Source organism: Stegodyphus dumicola, chromosome X1 (genome assembly GCF_044657685.1).
Source record: "Stegodyphus dumicola isolate Sdum_Otavi_A_Nest chromosome X1, ASM4465768v1".
NCBI classification, from domain to species: Eukaryota; Metazoa; Arthropoda; class Arachnida; order Araneae; family Eresidae; genus Stegodyphus; species Stegodyphus dumicola.
Genome location: NC_140780.1, coordinates 245,713,306 through 245,732,139, shown reverse-complemented (window position 1 = coordinate 245,732,139; position 18,834 = coordinate 245,713,306). Strand labels below are relative to the sequence as shown.

The 18,834-nt window shown below is 33.1% G+C and overlaps 2 protein-coding genes across 3 annotated transcripts in view; one reads left to right on the top strand and one right to left on the bottom strand.

Moving 5' to 3' along the window:
• Window positions 1-13,214, top strand: part of LOC118203385 (solute carrier family 25 member 32-like) — a 50,651-nt gene extending 37,437 nt beyond the window's left edge. The window contains exon 7 of the mRNA XM_035375668.2: window positions 11,218-13,214. Within this exon, the coding sequence (XP_035231559.1) occupies window positions 11,218-11,356 (139 nt within the window). The 3' untranslated portion in view covers window positions 11,357-13,214. The remainder of the gene's footprint in view (window positions 1-11,217) is intronic.
• Window positions 10,554-18,834, bottom strand: part of LOC118195288 (glutamate rich 3-like) — a 97,978-nt gene continuing 89,697 nt past the window's right edge. For both annotated transcript variants that reach the window (XM_085807382.1, XM_085807383.1), the window contains exon 11: window positions 10,554-13,408. In XM_085807382.1, coding sequence (XP_085663508.1) covers window positions 13,338-13,408 — 71 coding nt within the window. In that variant the 3' untranslated portion in view covers window positions 10,554-13,337. The remainder of the gene's footprint in view (window positions 13,409-18,834) is intronic.

Here is an 18,834-nt window from a genome sequence, read left to right as displayed (position 1 = left end):
TATTCTCCGTTGAAAAATCAGTATAATTTGTATAGCTTATTGAAATAATTTTCATAGTTTGAGAAATTCACTTTAAACAGTTTTGTGGAAAACATTGTACAGCATATCAAGGGAAATATTTAGGTGAAACTTTAACCCGTTCGCAACGGGCATCTCTGTTACCGAAGCATTCTCTTGGGATGACGCGTTAACCGGATGCATTGTCCTGTGGGGACGAGCAATTTACGCTGCTAAGCGTAACTTTGGAAAAAAATTCGTATAAATGAAATTTGTCATCAAATTTTTCCAATTTTGGGTACATTATGAGAAGAACATACAGGTAGTCATCAGAATTAATTTTAAGCCTTTAATATATTTTCCTTAAAAATTTTATAAAATACTCGTCGTAGAATAGTCTAATTTTTCCCTTATCCCACAAATAAATATATATGGAAAAATATCCAAACAATCGCAGATTTTATTTAATACAACAACACACTATTAAAATTAAAAAATATTAAAACTGTCTTTCATAAAAATTCAACGATTAAACAATGAAAAGTAAGCAATGTTTCAAAATGAGACAGTGTATATTCTTTGAAACATTTGTGTACACAAAGTCCAACGTTGCATTAGTCACAGGAATATAATATCTGCTGCTATTTTACTCAGCAAATTTGGCTCATTTAGCGTTTGTATATGTTCTATGGTCAGATAGTGCTTTTGTTTTGCCATTTAAAAAAAAACTTTTCGCTAAGCGATACAAAATATTTGTCTCAATGCCGGAAAACTCACAGAGTAATAAAAAAAGTCTCTAATGATAGATCATCTACTCCACTGTAACCGATAAAAAATTAAATAAAAATAAGAAAAATTGGTACTTTTCCGTTTTGCCGGCACAAGCGATAAAGTCGCCAATAATGGTACAACTGACGCTAAACGGAATATCCTCGCTGGTAACCTTTCACGCCTCATTTTCAAAAAAAGTCGCAGCCATTTTTTTATCAGATTGATTGTTTCTTTCAATATTGGCATACTATTACATAGAATTTTTACAAACTAGTTAAATTTTATCCCCTAAGAGAATTCGCGGTAATTAAGTCAATTAGAATGCAATCACACCGCTCATCCGAACGCGAAAATATAGAAAAGGCAAAATTAAGGGTTAAATTCATCCATTCTAATGAGAATGCACTAGCGAAGTAAAGCACTGCGGTTTTACATAATTTCTGAGTAAGCTATTCGTACGAATTGAAATAATTCTTGCATTTAAACTTGTATTCCAAATTCAGATTTAACTTGAAATTAATGTAGATAATTACTAAGAGAATTAGATTTTTGTAGCGTAGTTTACATGAGATCACTTAAGGTCACGTGATACAAACCGGTGAATCAGGATTTTGAACCATGAAAGCATAGTAAATTCTTAAATTAATGTCTTTTTACAAATTTATTGTCTTTATTTATTGGCTGTTTACAAATTTTTAAACCATATTAAAATGTTTATGCCTTCAAAATAAAAATTCTTAAAATTAACATTTGTTACCATTTTTTATGTGTATACTGTATGTTGTCGCCAACAAAGTCTGCTTGGCGAGATTTGCGCCGGCGAAACGGAAAAGTACCGAAAAATTAATAAATTAAATTAAAAGTATTCCAGAGCATCGAGACCATGTTCATTTGTTTATATTAAATGACGCAGTAAGAGCTATTACATTACTCAGCACTAATGAATTAGTGATTGTGTATATTCTACATTAGATACTGCTTTCGTTTGCCATTAAAAAAAGATACGTTTCGCTGACGATTAAAAATATTCATCTCAAAGCACGAGAAATCTAAGAGTAATTTAAAAAAGGAAAACTATAAGAGTAATAAAAAAAAATCTCTAATGATAGAACGTCTGTCCCACTATATCGCGAAAATAAAAATAAAAAGTACCTCAATGCAGTGAGAGCACGTGCATTTGTTTATATCAAATGATGCAGTTAAAGAGAGACATTGCTCAACACCCACCCATGAATCTCACTCTCACTCCGAAACAAAATACCAAAAATAAAAATCATTGCATAAGAATGAAGGTAAACATACTTAACTTTCAATATATTTTCCCATAACAGGCATACAGCTACATCTAGCGGCAACAAAAAATATTAATTAAACGTTCTATCTAAAAAGTCAGATGTGGTACTCCCGGTCAGTAGACTGAATTAAATGGCGATTCAAATATGACACACCTGGCCGTGAGATAATGTTCGCTGCTGATGCACATGACGTGCCCGTACTGAACGGGTTAAGGAATGTTCATTATAAATCTGAACACAGCTATGATCTATGCTACTGTTAAAGAAGATACTTAGTTTGATTTATTATTGTGTTTTCTAAATTATTTAGAGGTTACAACTGATATATCTTTTAAGTCTTTTATAATGCAGTCTTTTGTTATGTACTAATATTATAGCATTTAAGTAATGTTCAAGAAGATTTAGTTCACACATATTTGTAACAACTCTCTAATCTTCTAAATATACTTGTAACACTTTGTTTCCATTATTTATTGTGACAGGTGAAGGAGAAACATTCCTTTTGTAATTCCAAAAAATCGTATTTTTTTGTAAAGTTTTGAGGAACAGTATTAGCATTTCTGTACGTCATATTTTTGTATCTTGAATTTTTGTACTGCACTATTTTAGTTCAAAGAAAAAAATTTTGTCTCCGAAACTAAATAGAAATGCTACTTTTATGTTTTATAAGGCGAATTTTTTTAATTACCAAGTAAGTAAAGGAGCTGTAACATAATTTGCAAAGGTGTAAAATTAGGTCATATTTATCTCTTTGATTGGGAATTTTTTGTGATAACTTTTAAATGTCATTATATCCCACCCATCCAAGCATTAAAAATATAAACATTTTTATTTTATGCCTATTGATCTTATGAAATCTGAAAACTTTATTTCTGGTTTTCCCTCACTATTTTGTAAACTCAATTTGATAATCAGCTACAATTTATATGATAAAATTGTTTAAAATCACCGGTTTAATTATATTGCTATAATATAATTAAATAGCTGAATGTACATTAACACATTATCCATACATATTTAGCAATAATTTTTATTTCAAGATAAAAGTAACTGAACTTGAAAATTTGTGTAGTCTTAAGCAAAATTTAATGATTGTCAATCATTGTTTATTTCATTACAACACAGGAACATAAGTTTCAGAAAAATTGTATTATGGTACAAAATGTTTGCTCTTATGATGAGAAAATAATGATCTTGTTTCAGATTTACATCATTGTAGTTATAATTTAATAATTCTCCATGTCGAACTTCCTGTATATTGTGTTTCTTTTGTTTTGATTGAAGTGCTTTTCTCAGTAAGGAAGAAGTGGAAAAAATATAACCACTTCGCATAATTTTAGAAGAATAATGTATAAAAAGCTATTGCTTAGTTTGAAATTGCTATTAGAAATTAAATAAAAGGTTTTAAAAATGTATCTATATTAAATATTATTCCTAGACATGTACTTTCAATTATAAATTTCTTAAAACAAGTTGGCCAGTTTTATGAAAACTGTTTGTATATGAAATGAGAGTATTACGTAAATGAGAAATCTTTTCATACAGCACAGTAAAAGTTTAAATTAGTCCAATGTTCAGTATGCTTTAGTACGTTAAATGCCAAAGTTCCATATTTTTATGTGTGAAATTGCTATGCATAATTAAGGTTTACATGGGATTACCTGCAAATTATTCCAAGTATTTCCTTATCATAAATGGAATCTTTTGATTTAATTTTTGGTGATATTGAGATTATCTGTATAGTATGAAACTTAGTTACCTACCAAAGGAGCTTATTTGCTGTAAGTGAAAGATAAATTTTAATGAGTGCTTTCCTTGAGCTCAACAAAACAGATGAACAGGATATGTCTGTCTATGACATATGAGGAACAATATATGATGAATAACAGTGATTGGCTGGTATGTTGGCAGATATTTGGTTGCAATTTGTTTGTACAAATGCTGTCCGGGATACTGCTAGATTCGTTTTCTAGTCTTTGGCAGCCATATTCCATGTCAAGATTCCGTGTATCAATGCTGCACGATAACATGGACTACACACACCAGATAAGCACATTTGGTGGACAAACAGTCTTCACAGATTCCATGGCTTCTAACATGGTATTATACAAATCTAACATTGAACTTTTTGCCTCTCCAGCACTGTACAGCCACAAGGAAGAATGCCCATTTCTCAACAGAATCATTCCTTGCCATAAACAAGAATGTTTTGCTTTACCATTTCCTTTTAAAACTGACAAAATACTGAAACCTGTATGGAAATATAGATTTTATCAGTAATTTTATTTTATGGTACCTTTTGAATTTTGAGCATAATGTACAGCATCTGCATTTATGAATGAATTTTCTAATCACATTTGTAATTATACTTGGATCATATGAAAGGTAGAATTTTTTAAATTTATTTTCAGGATTTCATGATCATGAGTGTTAAACTGTTTTCATAAAATTATAAACTTTGTCATTGAAATTATAGGTCTAGGATCAATATTTAAAGAAGTAAGAGTGTTTGCTCAGTTGTTGATATCCTGCATATGTAGGTAGTAACTGAGAAGTTAATAAGCTTTCATTCTTAACTGGAAATTTAAATAGTAAAATGTTAAAGAAATTTAAAACAAATATTCTCTTCAGATGCTTATCTTCTTACTTAGAAAAATGCTATGTAAGTTATGTAGATTAGAAATATTGTAGATGCAGTGTTTTTCTTTTGTGCTTAATTTCTCGTTCACCATGGGAACTTGATTACCTGAAGAGTTTTGATTTTTTTTCTTTCAGATAATAAATATAATTACTCCAGAAAGTTTTGTTTAATGGTAAAATCTTTGTAGAATATTCTCATCAGTTATTAGAATACAGATGTATAATGTATTACTTTTAAAGCTCATTTTGAGCATTGCTGAGTGTGTATAGTTTTGTAAAACATAAGTGGCTATTCATAGGCTATTGATGTCTTTCCTGAAGTTTTCTTACTGTTTGTTTCATGTTCTGAGGCAGTTAAATAGTGAAACTTCTAAAAGAGAAAGTTGGAAATATTTTTACTATATCTATATGCTTATAAATTCAATTCTCCCCCCACAATGCTTTCATTATATCTTCATGTTCTACATGTTTTTGTCTTCATTATATCTACTGTAGATTGGGAGAAAATATATAAAACTGTATCATCTGATGCCAGTTTGTCCAAGTAATGTAAGCTGAAGAATTTTCATTGAAGCATTTTGAAAATTTTATAAATTCAGAGTATTGCATTATACTTCATAAAATATTTTTTTTGGTTATTCGTTTTTAAAATTTTATAAGAATCTTAGAAATGAAAATCTGAAAAGTAAAACTTAGGTTATTACATTATATAACGTTTGAAATCAAATGCCTTTATTTGGTAAAGCAATTTTAAGTCTTGTATGTAATGAAAAAATAAAGAAAAAGATGAACCAAGCAAGGAAAGAAATTTTAAAACTTTCATAAAAACCGTCTACAGGTAGGTTATTTGTAAGGGTTAGTAGATGTACAAATATCAGGAACGTTCTTAAATTTTTATGAATATATGTATTGCAAAAAGTAGTTGCTAGCCTCTTGCTAGTAAAATTGCATGAAACTATTTTTAAGTTTTCTTTGCAGAACTTTAATCCATATTCTGTTACAAGTGATAGATGCTGTAATTATGTACTTAATGTTTTCATAACTATATGGTTTTAAGCACATGCTGTTAATTTCATTTGTGTGTTTTGGAAGAAGAACTTACTTGTTTAGACATGTGACATTACATGTTTAGATTTGTCATATATCAGAAGAATGATTGAAAATGCCGTCTTAATAAATTTTAGAGCTTGCACATTCAGGAGGCTGTATGTAGGGAAAGATTATCTTTTCTCAGCTGTTAAAGAGATTGCTTTATGAAAACTGTAGAACTTTAAAATTATGAAAAAAATCATAATTTTTTTAAAAAATAGTACAAAAAGTAATAATTTTCTATGGAGTGTTTGAAAAAGGTGGATGCAGGATTTATTTTCATAAATTTTGATGTGCTTCCAGTTATTAGTTTCCAAAAGTAAAATAGAAAATTGTGTATAAAAACTGTTTCAGAATTTGGTATTGAATAATTTTGCAAATGCAAAATATGACTTTATGTAATCCTCATAAAGGAAAAAGTTAAATTAATAAAACATTTATTTTAAGAAATTAAATGTGAAGTTTGTGGCAGTTCCAGGTTTAAACTCTTTTGCATCTTGATATTTTACTGTTTGCTCATGTTGGCATGTATTAGCACAGATGGGAACTACAATGTTACAAGGTCCTTTTCTGCATTGTGAACTGTGGCATGTCTGACTTTCATCATTTGCCCATAGATGGACTGAGGTGCATGGGTTCATCACATTCAAAGTCATGAATATGGCATCTCAGCTGTTAGCTTGTGTTCTTGGTATTTTGATATTTAATCATGTGTCTATCTATTAGCACAAATGGAAAGTGCAGCATAACGAAGGCCCTGTGGTCTTGAGGGTATGATGGATCTGTTCTGTAGCAATCAAACTCACGGCCATTGCAAAAGTGACATTTGGGGGAGGGGGAGACTGCTGTATGGTGTGAGCATCTGATTTGCTTTCGAGAGTGCTGCAGGTTCTATATTTTTATGTGCAAAATTTGTGAAGATATTTCAAAATGTATGTACTGTTTTGTATCAGTTTTCAGTGCATATTTTCAGTTATATCAATTTTCAATCAAAATTAAGTATTTTCAAAAGTTTTCAGTAAATGTTTAGAAGTAGCTTGCTTTCATTAATCCAACCATGTTAGGTAAAATACTGCTACTTATTAATATTGGCCCCAGGAAATTATTGTCTCGCAATTCACTAAATTTTGTATATAAAGGTATGGAATCTTTTGCATTTAACTTATTAGTGCTTAATGAACATTTTATTAATTTTGCAGCATACAGACCACATAAAAAATTAAATTTTGTATTTTTAAAACTGTTCCACCTCCAATGCAGAAACTAGTATGATGAACTACTTTCTTATGCTTTATAATTCAGTATTTAAGGAAAAGAAATCTCTAGTTAACTTTCTCAAATACCATATACATCATTATGTATACAAATATGGAACTTTATAAAGATGTGTGTGATTCATAACTGAAGTATGCTTTACAATTTGCAATTTAATGCCTCTTTGATTGAAAAAGTTCTATTAGTGGCGAATAAAGTCGGTTGTAAAGTTAAGAGAATACCATTTTTGGCGACAGATTTATTTCATATCTCAGTTTCAAAATAAGAAACACTGATTTTGAAAGGTGAAAAATGAGTTTGTTTTATGGGATGCCAAAAAGTAGGCCATGAAATATTACTGTTCCACATGAGAGCATTTGAAATTAAAGTTAATTTTTGGTGTGTGTGTGTGCAGTATTTCTTGCTGTTTTTGTATAGTTGTGTGACTGATCTTTTTTTGACTTCTGTATAATGTGAACTAACTTGAAAAAAAAGAGTTAAAAAAATTTAGCATTGTTGAGTTTATTAGTACAGAAATAACATGGAATGATGATTCATCTTGTGTATTATAAAAGAAGCATCTGAAATAAGTTAACGATTGCACAACTGAAAATGAGGTATTTTTTGTATGTATTTAAAAAGTTTTGGTAATCTATGTAAGATAAATAATATGAAAGTAAACTTCTTAATTTAATTCGCTATAACCTCTTATATTTTTTATTTCATTTGGGAACTTCATCTATCTGTCCTAAAAATAGCACTTAAGTCTAAACTGTGTCATTCAAATTAATCATGCGATCTTACGTAACCCTTAATGCAGATGCCTCTTTACCAATTACCAAATTGCAAAACAAAACTTTTCTCTTTACGTGCTTTCATCTTGCATGGTATCCGGACATAATCCCGACAAGCCAAAATCCCGATAGGGTCAAAATACCGACACGGGCGAAATCCCAATAAAGCCTAATGACCCCTTAACATACTTCCACAGCTGCTTACGGAAGGACATCGTAATGACAAAGGGTCGGCTGACCTCACGCGAAGGTCATTTCTTATCTTTTAGGCCTTTTATAATCTATGTGAATAGGAGAAAGAGGGAACTATTTCACAATGACGGAATGATACAGCTCTAGGCTTTCTACATGCTATAGGGTTACATTCGTCTCGAGACAGACATTGCTCACTTGCCGGTTTATTTTTTGCTCATTAAATTGTTCCAAAATATGGCTGAAATTTGTGAAATTTTTCCGTTTCAAAAAGGAAGCAATAAAATTAATGCACGTGGTTATTTAATGGTGAAAGATAAGAATCGCGATGATTTATATTATTGGTGTTGTGAAAAAAGAAAATACGATATGTGCAAAGGTCCAGTAACAACAATATTTCTGAATGGACAACATCATCTCCATAAATTTACTCAGCATAACCATGCTCCACAAGCGAGTGCAGCTGCTATTGCAAAATGTATTAGCCAATTGAAAGAAGATGCTCGGCATAGCGGAAGTGAACCATGTCAGATAATTCAAAGCAACATCGTAAAAACCTCTCAGAACATTCGCCCATACCTTCTATCAAAAGAAGCTGTTTGGAAAAAAATTAACGGGTCAGGCAAAACGAAAGGCCACCAGAACCAAAAACATTGAATGAAATTGATATTCCAGCTACTTTAAGAAATACTTTAACTGGTGAATTATTTTTAGTGAGAGATTCTGCAGTTGGAGATGAGAGAATTCTAATCTTTACAACAGTTGCAAATGTTAAACATTTATTACAGGACGGATTATTGGATTATGGACGGCACATTTAAAACGGTGCCCACAATATTTTACCAGCTATATACAATTCACGCACCTGTTGGATCTCAAAATTTTAGAATTCTTCCACTAGTATATGCTTTGATGACTAGCAAATCTGAAGAAAATTACAAAAGATTATTACAAGATTTAATTGATTTCGCTGAAGAAAATAATATTGAACTGAGGCCATCTAGAATCATTAGTGATCTAGAAAAGGCAGCTATAAATGCTTCAAAATCAGAGTTCCCTGACATTATTAATAAGGCTTGTTTTTTCCATCTGTGTCAGTGTGGTTGGAGAAAAATCCAATCAAGTGGATTGGCTTCTCGCTACGGCACATATGAAAGATTTAGTTTAATGCTTTGTCATTTATTTGCGTTAGCGTTTATACCAGCTGACAAAATTTCAGCAGCATTCGACACTTTACTTCCTCACTTGACACCTGATGCTCAAGAAGTCATTCAGTGGTTTGAAGACAACTACGTTCGTGGAAGAATGCGGCGCCGCTTGCGTAATGGCATTGCCGTTCGCGTTCCTCTGATGTTCCCACCAGCACTCTGGAGCGTGTTTGATTCCCTACAACTGGGAGCTCCGTGCACTCAAAATGCTGTCGAGGCTTGGCACAGAAGATGGGAGACTTTAATTGGACGGGCCATGTTGGCGTTTATAACATCATAGAAGGATTTCAAAAAGAACAGGAGAATGTGAAATACCAAGTTGAATGCTTTCTTCAAGGAGAACAACAACCAAAATGTAGGAAGGTAGATGATGACAGAGAAAGGAGAATTATGACTGTTGTGGACGATTGTGATAATCGACCTGTGATGGAATATCTTCGTGGTATCGCTCACAATGTGTCACTGTAAATATGTCGTTTGTATGTGTAAGTGATGTTTTCTTTTTCTTAATAAAATGAATTTTATAAATCTTCATTTCAAATTTTAACGGTCATTTCAATTTGTTAAAAATTATTTTAAGTAATGACATAATTTTTATGATTTTTTGATTTAAACTTTTAATTAGTAATATGTAATAGTTAGTTAAAATTGTATTTTATTAAGCTAAATTGAGTGTTTGTATTTAGATATTAACTTGTTGGGGTTTTGGACAGTCGGGATTCTGGCTTGTCAGGATTTCGGCTGTCGGGATTATGACCCAGACCCATGTTGCATAACCACACACTTCAGCTTTGCCCTCTACTCTGCTAAGATCTAATTTCGCTGGCTTGCTTTCTATCTCAACAATATCAAAAATGTAAATCTTCTGTGGAAAGGCACGATTAGAAGGCCAAGTGATTGTGGCCACAAATATCAATTGGAAATAAAAATGGAATTAAAACTGCATTGACTACCAAGTTCTTTGGATATTGCCAAGTTAACATTATTGGCACACTGCACAATCAAAGTTCTTCAATATGGATCTAAGCACGCATCGACACTGCTCTGGCTTTTCCTTGTGCTTTTATTATTGCATCTATATCTGCATTTATATTTGAAGCAATTTCTACATTTATTTATTTAATATGTACAATTATTTGTATTGAAGTAGAAAATGTAATTTTAGTATATTTTGTTCTTAAAGTACAGCTCAAATACTTTGTACAGTATTTGTGAATAATAAAAATATTCTATGCAGTATTATAAATATTTTTTTAAAGAAAAAAAAAATTGATTCCAAATGTGAAGTTGAAAGGAATAAAATAGCAACTGCAAAAAATGAAGATATTTTTATTCAAGTATTAATTTATAAAACAGTTTTAAGTGAAAATAAACTAATCGACACTTGATTTCAACATATCATTATATTGGAGGATGAATCTTTATTCAGAAACACTTCTTATGGTTTTTTTTTTTTTTTTAAATAAGAGTGTAAAAAGTGTCTGGTTAATGGTGTTAATTAATTATACATGCTGATTTTCAAATTTAATATAGAAATTAATGTTGATTGTAATAATTAAAATTTCTCTAAAAGCTATATTAAATTTTTTTTGTAATTTTATTAAACATCTTTTTTGCAGCAAAAAATTTATGTATATAAAAGTTTTCAGCAGAATATGCCTATTAAAAGATTATTTGATTTGTACATTTATTATGAAATATGCTTGAAAAATTCTTGAAAATATTTGTATTTATATTGAGTAATACCCATTTTTGTTTTCAAGCGTATTAAAAATTAAGCTCATAGATAATTGTTTAATTAGCTACAATATTTGCTGTTTTGTGTTGCATTGAATTTACAGACAATAGACAAAAAGATTAAAATAGCCTTTTATATTAATTACATTACAGTAACTGTTTGATTATTTTAAAATATATATATTTTTGGATAAACACAGTTTTTACAAAGTGTTCCAATTTTTTGGAATGTTTGTTTAGGTATGAAAGTCTTAAAGGTTACTACAAAGGACTTGTGCCAAACTTGCTGAAAGTAACTCCTGCAACAGCTGTAACATTTGTTGTTTATGAGAATGTTGCTAAAGTCTTGTTAAAAGGAAAAGATTCATTAAAGACATAAACTGATTTATGTAATAAGATTCATAGAAGCACAATTACTAATATCTAATTAGTTTGCAAATAAAAAAAAAAAATTAGTTTCAGATTTTTGTCATGCTTTCAGATATCTATTACATAATTATCCATTGTTATGCAAAATAATACAGAATATAGTTCATTATTTAATTCTTTTTACAAGTTTTATTTATTTTAAACCTTAAGTTTATTTTAAATATTTGTTATCTGATTCCAAGTATTTTTAGATTATTGAAAATGTTTTGTAGATTGTACAATATGTCCCAAATAAAATGCAGTTTAATTTTACCATGTATTTATTGCAGTACATTATTAGACTAGCTGTTATGCTTGCAATTTGGATGCTATTCTGTTTTCCGCAGTTCTTGTAAAATATTCAACATGATACTTCTTGCACTTATCATTGAGCATTATTTCACTTTTCAATCTCATAAAACTGTTTGTGAAAGCTAGTTGTTAAGTATTTGGTGAATACATTGTGATGTGAATGTATCAAGAAATTTTTTCACCCAAAATCTGATTGTTTTATTAAAATGTGTGGTGGGTAGCGTTCATACCCGAGGACAAATATCTAGAATCGACCGCTTGCAGGAGACTTGATATCTGATCTAAGGAGTGAGCGTCGGAACCTGGCCCATAGGATGAATATCTGGAACTGACCATTTGCTAGAGGGAAAGGCAGGAGACCCGATGTTCGACCGAAGAGCAGGGATTGAGGAAATGAAGACAGACACATCAGCCGAAGGACCTCCGACCCAGGTCCATATTCTAGAGGACCCATACAGAGTTTGGAATATTCCCATCGTCTGTGGGACCTCGTCCTCGCAGGCGCAACCCCCGCAGTCCCCGCCCAACATTTACAAAGCATTGGGCAGAACTAAATCGTTGCAAAATCAAAAATTCTGTCACCTTGCCTCTGGGCACCACTCCATCGGCAAAAATTCCATTGCTTGTGGGTGCTTTGTCCACTCTGTCAGTCCCCGCCATGAGAACTGAATGGGGTCAAATAGCCGAGGACTCAGTCGATGATCTCCGATATAGCTCCATCACAGCCGAAGGAACAAACACGACAGTACCAGTATGGTCCCTGCCAAGACAACCCAACTCAACCTGAGTACAACACTCAGGTTCTAGTTCTGTGAAGTCAAATTATATACCCCGTGGTTGAGACTGCCTAAGTACAGATCCTAACCAGTACTTCCCAGGTGTTTGCCTGATTCAACCCCCAAGGGGGGAGGAAATGGAGACAGGGAAACCTGCTCTCATCTCCCTCAGTTCAGCATCGGCCTCCTCGTGCCACCCACTGGTAACTGTCAGCTGGGGTTTCGGCCTTCGCTGGGATAGCCTAACAATGCTGGACAACCCATCCCTTGGGATCAACTGGTAGGAATTTCCAGAACCAACCATTTTTGGGAGGAGACCCAGGGTTCTTCCAGACCACTGGGTGGACTTTTGTTGTGATAGCTTCAGTTCCTTGGGTATATAATCAGTCTTCATAGTGACTAGAACCATTGTTTATATGGTGGTAGGTGCAGGCTTGGCAGGGATCGTACTGGTACTGTATTGTCTGTAACCTTGGATGTGGGGACGCTGCAAGTAGATATTAAGGGCTGTTCGGGGAAGACATTGGCCCCTGGTCAGGGCTCGGCGATGGATGATGGCAACATGTAAAGTCCCCGTGAGCTGATCGGAGGGTGTGGTTCCCCTCCGGACAGTCTCCGAAGGCAGGATTTTTATAACTATGTAAGGCAGCTCAAACGAAGCAGCCAGGTAATGGATATCCACTTTTGGTGAACTGTATTAAAATGTGTATGTAATAATAATAAAATTTCATTGCTCTATTTTCTGTGTAAATTTTTTGTTTTACTCTTGCATTTTACTTGGGATGTGCTGTATGGTCAGACCAATACGCTACAATAATATTTTAATAGAATACACATTAAATTTTACACATCTAGCAAGTATTGTTACATCAAATTACTTATTGTTTCTGATGATAAATTTCCAGCAGAAGATTCAGAGCCATGACTCTTGATAGCTAGAAAAAATATATTTCAATATCAGCAATTATCCTAAGTATAGTGATATCCAAAATTAAATTCCAAAAGACATTTTAAATTAGTTTGTTGGTTATCAATAAGCATCTTGTGGTTTCTGATGCTTTTGTGAAAAGCATTTCATGAGAAAGTTGTTTCATATTTTCGTTAGACTTGGGGGTGGGAGAACCTTATGTAGATAGCCAAATTGCAGATGAATTACTATTTTTTCATGACTTGGACAATGGTGATCCAAATATTTTTAATGAAAAGCAGTATTGCAGAAATTTTGGTATATAAACAAAATTTAATAAACACTTGCAAAAACCAAAAGTATATAGCCATTTTGATTATGTCACATTCTAAACTTTTGAACTGATTACACTAAAACGACACAGAATGTGATCACATCTTAATTACTGCATTAAATGCATACACAACAGAAAAATGACGTCAGCACGAATAATGGAATTATCTTTTGTAATAAAGGTGTTTTCTAACTGTGCAAAGATAGCTAAATATATGCATTTCAACTGACTAGGGGTACAAAAGTGTGTTTAACAGTGGTCTTGAAATCTGTTTAAACAATTCTGACAAAAGGGATCACATGACCTAGGGAACTATTGATTTTGCCAAAATTTTGCGTAATTATAGGATATATTAGATTAGATGTAGCATATACGAATATTTCTAAAATATAAGTAAGAAAATCTTCACAAAAGTATTAGTAATTATTACAAATGACTATTTGTAAAATTTAGATAATCTCGTCTGATGAAATTTGAATTGAATATAAATGTCTTCCTCCCCATGTACTTGTGTGCTGTTTGTCTGTTACCAGCTTTCTTGTCTCAGTTCCATTTGCTCGCCTCTGTACCTCATGAGTAATGCAAACCTTTTAACACAATGTTCTGATATTTTAATTGGGTGTAACAGCAAATGAGATTATGGGCTTATGCTTGGAAAATTTTTCTTTTCTGGACTGTGGTCTGGGTCTTCCCCCTGCAAAGTGCTAATATTTTAGTTATTTGCGAGAAGGAGTACTCTGGCACAACAGAAGAGTGCCACCTTTTGGATTTGCCATAAATATGAGAATTTGGTGGCTGTCTTTCTTGTTATAGACTATTGGCTGGTTTTTTTTTTAATTTAAGAAAACAAAACTCTTTGTGTTCCACAAATTATACTATAGTGCTTACAGAAGTAAGTAAATAAACAATAATACATAGTATCTAACTCTGGAGAGAATAAGGAATGTATACAATAATATAAATACTGCTATAATAAGAATATTAAAATAATAAATAATTACGAATAATAAAACTATGATACTACTACTAAAAAGAAAAAAAAATAATAATAGATGGTAATACTAACAAAGAGATATGATACAAAATGAATGTGGTTTCTTTTCAGGCATATTATATATTTCCTAAAAATCGGACTAGTATCTAGCGATTTTTATCTCTAGCGGAGTAGTTTGTCCATATAGAAACACCATGTTGCAACACTGAAAGATGCTTCAAACATTTATTTTTATGAAGTAATTCAAAAAGAACACGGAAAGGGGAAATTTTTATTTTTAAATTAATTTTCATTTCACTACAGCAAGACTCGCTCAGATCTATGTGCAGTATGTGTGTTTTTGCTAATGGTGTTGGAAATCGGCCTCACTCTCATAGGATTTGAAGTAAAGCGACATATGAAGTCCAGCAGTGTAAAGAATTTAACTGAAGAGACATGTTTTCTCTTTTGGATTTTTGCGGCTATGTTCGCGAGTGTGCGACGCAGCAATGTTAAGTTTGATCCCTTCAACTGTATAATTCCTTATGCTATTAATTAAATGTAATTTAATCGTTAAATGGATTTCTTAGTGATTTATTTAAATGATTCGACGGCTGTTAAGCATCAGTTAGATGCGCATAAGCCCCTTTAGAATAGTTCGATCCTACAGATGCAAACTTTAAAAGTTTGCACCAAAAGATGGGTTTTGCGCAATTTATTATCCAACTCGCAGCATGGAAGAATAGGCCATTGCTTAATTTCTGATTGATGCTCTTTATTTAACAGAAATTTCGTAACGAAAAACAGCTGCTGAATTGTATATAGAACGACTTTTAAAGACATCCATCTCACATATGGAACTCTCAAGCAAAATTCTGGAGGGACAAATAACATGATACTGTGTATGTTATGACAACAATTCTGGAATATGATGAACAGTTGTCGACATGTACAATTCAGCTTATGGCACTTGAGGTGGGAAGGGTCTTTTAGCAAGAATATGACGTATCTAACAATAACCAACATGCTTTAGGACCTTTTGAGAAGTTATATTAATAACATGAGATGAATCACTTACAGCTGATGGTCGATATTTCAAATGATTTTGTAATATCAAGGTGATAATCTCTTCTTTCGACCAAGCACCAGACTTCCTTTTGCATTCACGTCATAACAACAACACTTTGATAATGCTGGACTAAGCTTCAATGAAACTGCAGACAGCGATAATAAAGTTTTTGCGTATTTGCGCTAATTATTAAGTAGAACTTCTTGTTTTTGCTATTTAAATGCATAAAGTTATTTCCTTTAAGTTGTTTTACTCTCAAGGTATTGTTAGTTATTAATCAATAATAAAAATATTGTAACGAAACAAAAACAAAAGAAATACTGGCATTATTGGCGATAATCAAGGTGATTATTTTCCAGTTAAATTCCTGGCTTTCCAAACACGGTTTAAATTAACAACGATAAATTAGAGAAAACTCAGCATTTAATTTGTGTCACTAATGTGATTTAAATTGCGTTTACATATTTTAATATAAAGCGCCTAAAGACGCATCACAAAATTTTCCCACTTTACGTCATGAATCTGCATTTCGGAAAAAATGTACTCAGTTTTTGTATCACAACACCGCTACCTATTAGTCCTGAAATAGTGGCGCCTAAATTAAGTCTGTAAAACTCATTAAGGACACCGATAATTTTGAATGCTTTTCGCTTGAACCAAGGAACTTGAGTTCAGTTAAATAGCAAATTGCGCTCTTCCTTAACTTTCTGATTTGAAGGAGCGTATTGTTTTATTCTGTCTATTATAATTAATCACACTTTACAGTTTTAGTAAATGATAACATCTCCGTTTTACACTTTCTCCGAAACAGTGCATATCGGGATTTTGCACGCACAGAAGTGCAAATAAAGTAATTTATAGCCAGATACGAAATTTCATGATAATGATGGGCCCACCACCGGTTGAGCGGTAAAGTTGTTCGGTCCAGGGCTCGAATCCCGGCAAATAGGCTGACTGCATGGGCGTTTTCGTTACTTATATGAAACGTTTATACGAGCTAGTTTCCCATAGAAAGTCATTCACGAAGGCATCGATCCTCTTAGGCAGATAGCCATCGCTTGCTTCGCCATGATAAATCAAATCAAACTGAGATAACCGCGAATCTGAAATTTTTTGAATATCACAAGAAAATGCGAAATTTTTCTATTAATGGAATATGAGAAGAAATGCTAAATGAAACTAATGCAACTGAAGTCTTAGACTGCAGTGACAATGACTCAACTATCAATCAATTAACGGTACAGAGAATATCGCCATTTTGATTTCAAGTCACATTTTAATTTCACGTTGCGCTGATTCAGGGAAAAAACACAAAAAACTTTCTTAATGCAAAATACCTCTTGCTTAAAGAACTAACGCTAAAAAAATTCCTTTTTGATTATTTCTACATCTAATCTTAATGCATTTAAGAACTGATGACCCAAAATCCGGAATCACTAAAGTCCCAACGGTTCCCGACCCAGAATTTATACTACACTATCTACCATAAGTATTTGGATGCAAATGCTGATGTCTGTGATCCTGATATACGTTACGCGTTCTACCATTAAATGTCATGTAAGAAACAACATTTGCATTAGTCGCATGCAAGATGTCACGAAGTGCACAGTTACCTAATTTCGAGAAAGGTGTAATTGTCAGGTATTGCAAAAATGGCAGATCTTTAAGGGGTATAGCTAGTGAGCTGAATTACCCAAAATCGGCAGTGACATATGCAATACCGAAGTGGAAGTTCAGCGGGGATTGTCAGAATGTGCTACGAGTCGGTAGAGCCATGAAACTAGAAGATATAGACCGATGGGTGCTGTCAAGAGAAATTCGGAAGAACCGCACCTAGTCGAGGAGGAGGTTCAATAGGCATCCCGGAGTGTTGTTTCGATGAACACTATCATTATAGAAGCAAGTCTGCTTGGTTTCCACGGTCGTGCTGCCGCTCATAAGCCTTTGATCACAAAGTCTAACCGCGCTGCTCGGTTAATGTAGCATCGCCAGTGGACCGTACATCAGTGGAAACGGTTCTCTGGAGCGATGAATCAAGGTTCACCTTCTATGGTTCGGATTGAAGGGTCTGGCGTCTGCCTGGAGAACGCCTCTCAGAATACATTTTGCCCACAGTAATGGTGGGCGGAGGTGGAATTACGGTCTCGGGATGTTTATTCTGGTATTGATTAAGATCCTTGGTCAAAATTCATAGTAAGCTTAACGCCGACGCTTACTGCACCGTTTTGTATGACAGTGTGTTTCCTACGCTGTGGCAGTTTTACGGGTTGTAGCCATGTTACTTTCAGGACGGCAACGCCAGCTGTCATGTTGCGAGGTCCACCATGGATTGGTATGGTGACAATAGGTTAACCGATTGGACTGAGGAATAGAGTGACCTGCCCAAAGACCAGACCTGAATGTCATCGAAAACCTCTGGAACGAGTTGGATCGCCGAATTAAAGGATGCAACAATGGTCTTCAAACCGTCAAACTGAGAAACATTTTTTCTCCAAGCCGAATGGAAGAAAATCCGCCATACAGGGACTTCTAGAAAGCAAACTCCGGAGGGTTGAGGCTGTAATTGCCGCTCGAAGAAGATGTTGAATAACTATTGAATATTAATTAATTTTGTTTTTCTTTTCCATTACAGGTGTCCGAATACTTACTAGTAGATAGTGTATATATCCTTTTGAAAAGCCAACGCATATCTACCAAAGAACAATTTTCCCAGAACCTAATAAGTTGTCACGAATTACATAAAATAACGCCAACAATAATTTACAGTCGTATTTTTGATGGAATTCGAAATGTTATCAGTTGCTCTTTGTCGTGAATTTATCCTAAACTTAAAGAAGATTTTATATACACTCATGTCCATAATTTAAGGATAATTCAGAATCACACGGAAATCGAACTCTAAAGTAAAAATTTCACCTGTAGAAATATCCCACATATCTTCAAGAATAATATACAGATTACAGGAAGCTATCATATGACCCCGATATTACGCCACAGTGACGAGAGTGTAAGAGAAGTGTATATAAAGAATGGTAGTACAGAAGTAAAGTTGTTCACAAGGCGTTCCATAAGCCGCTC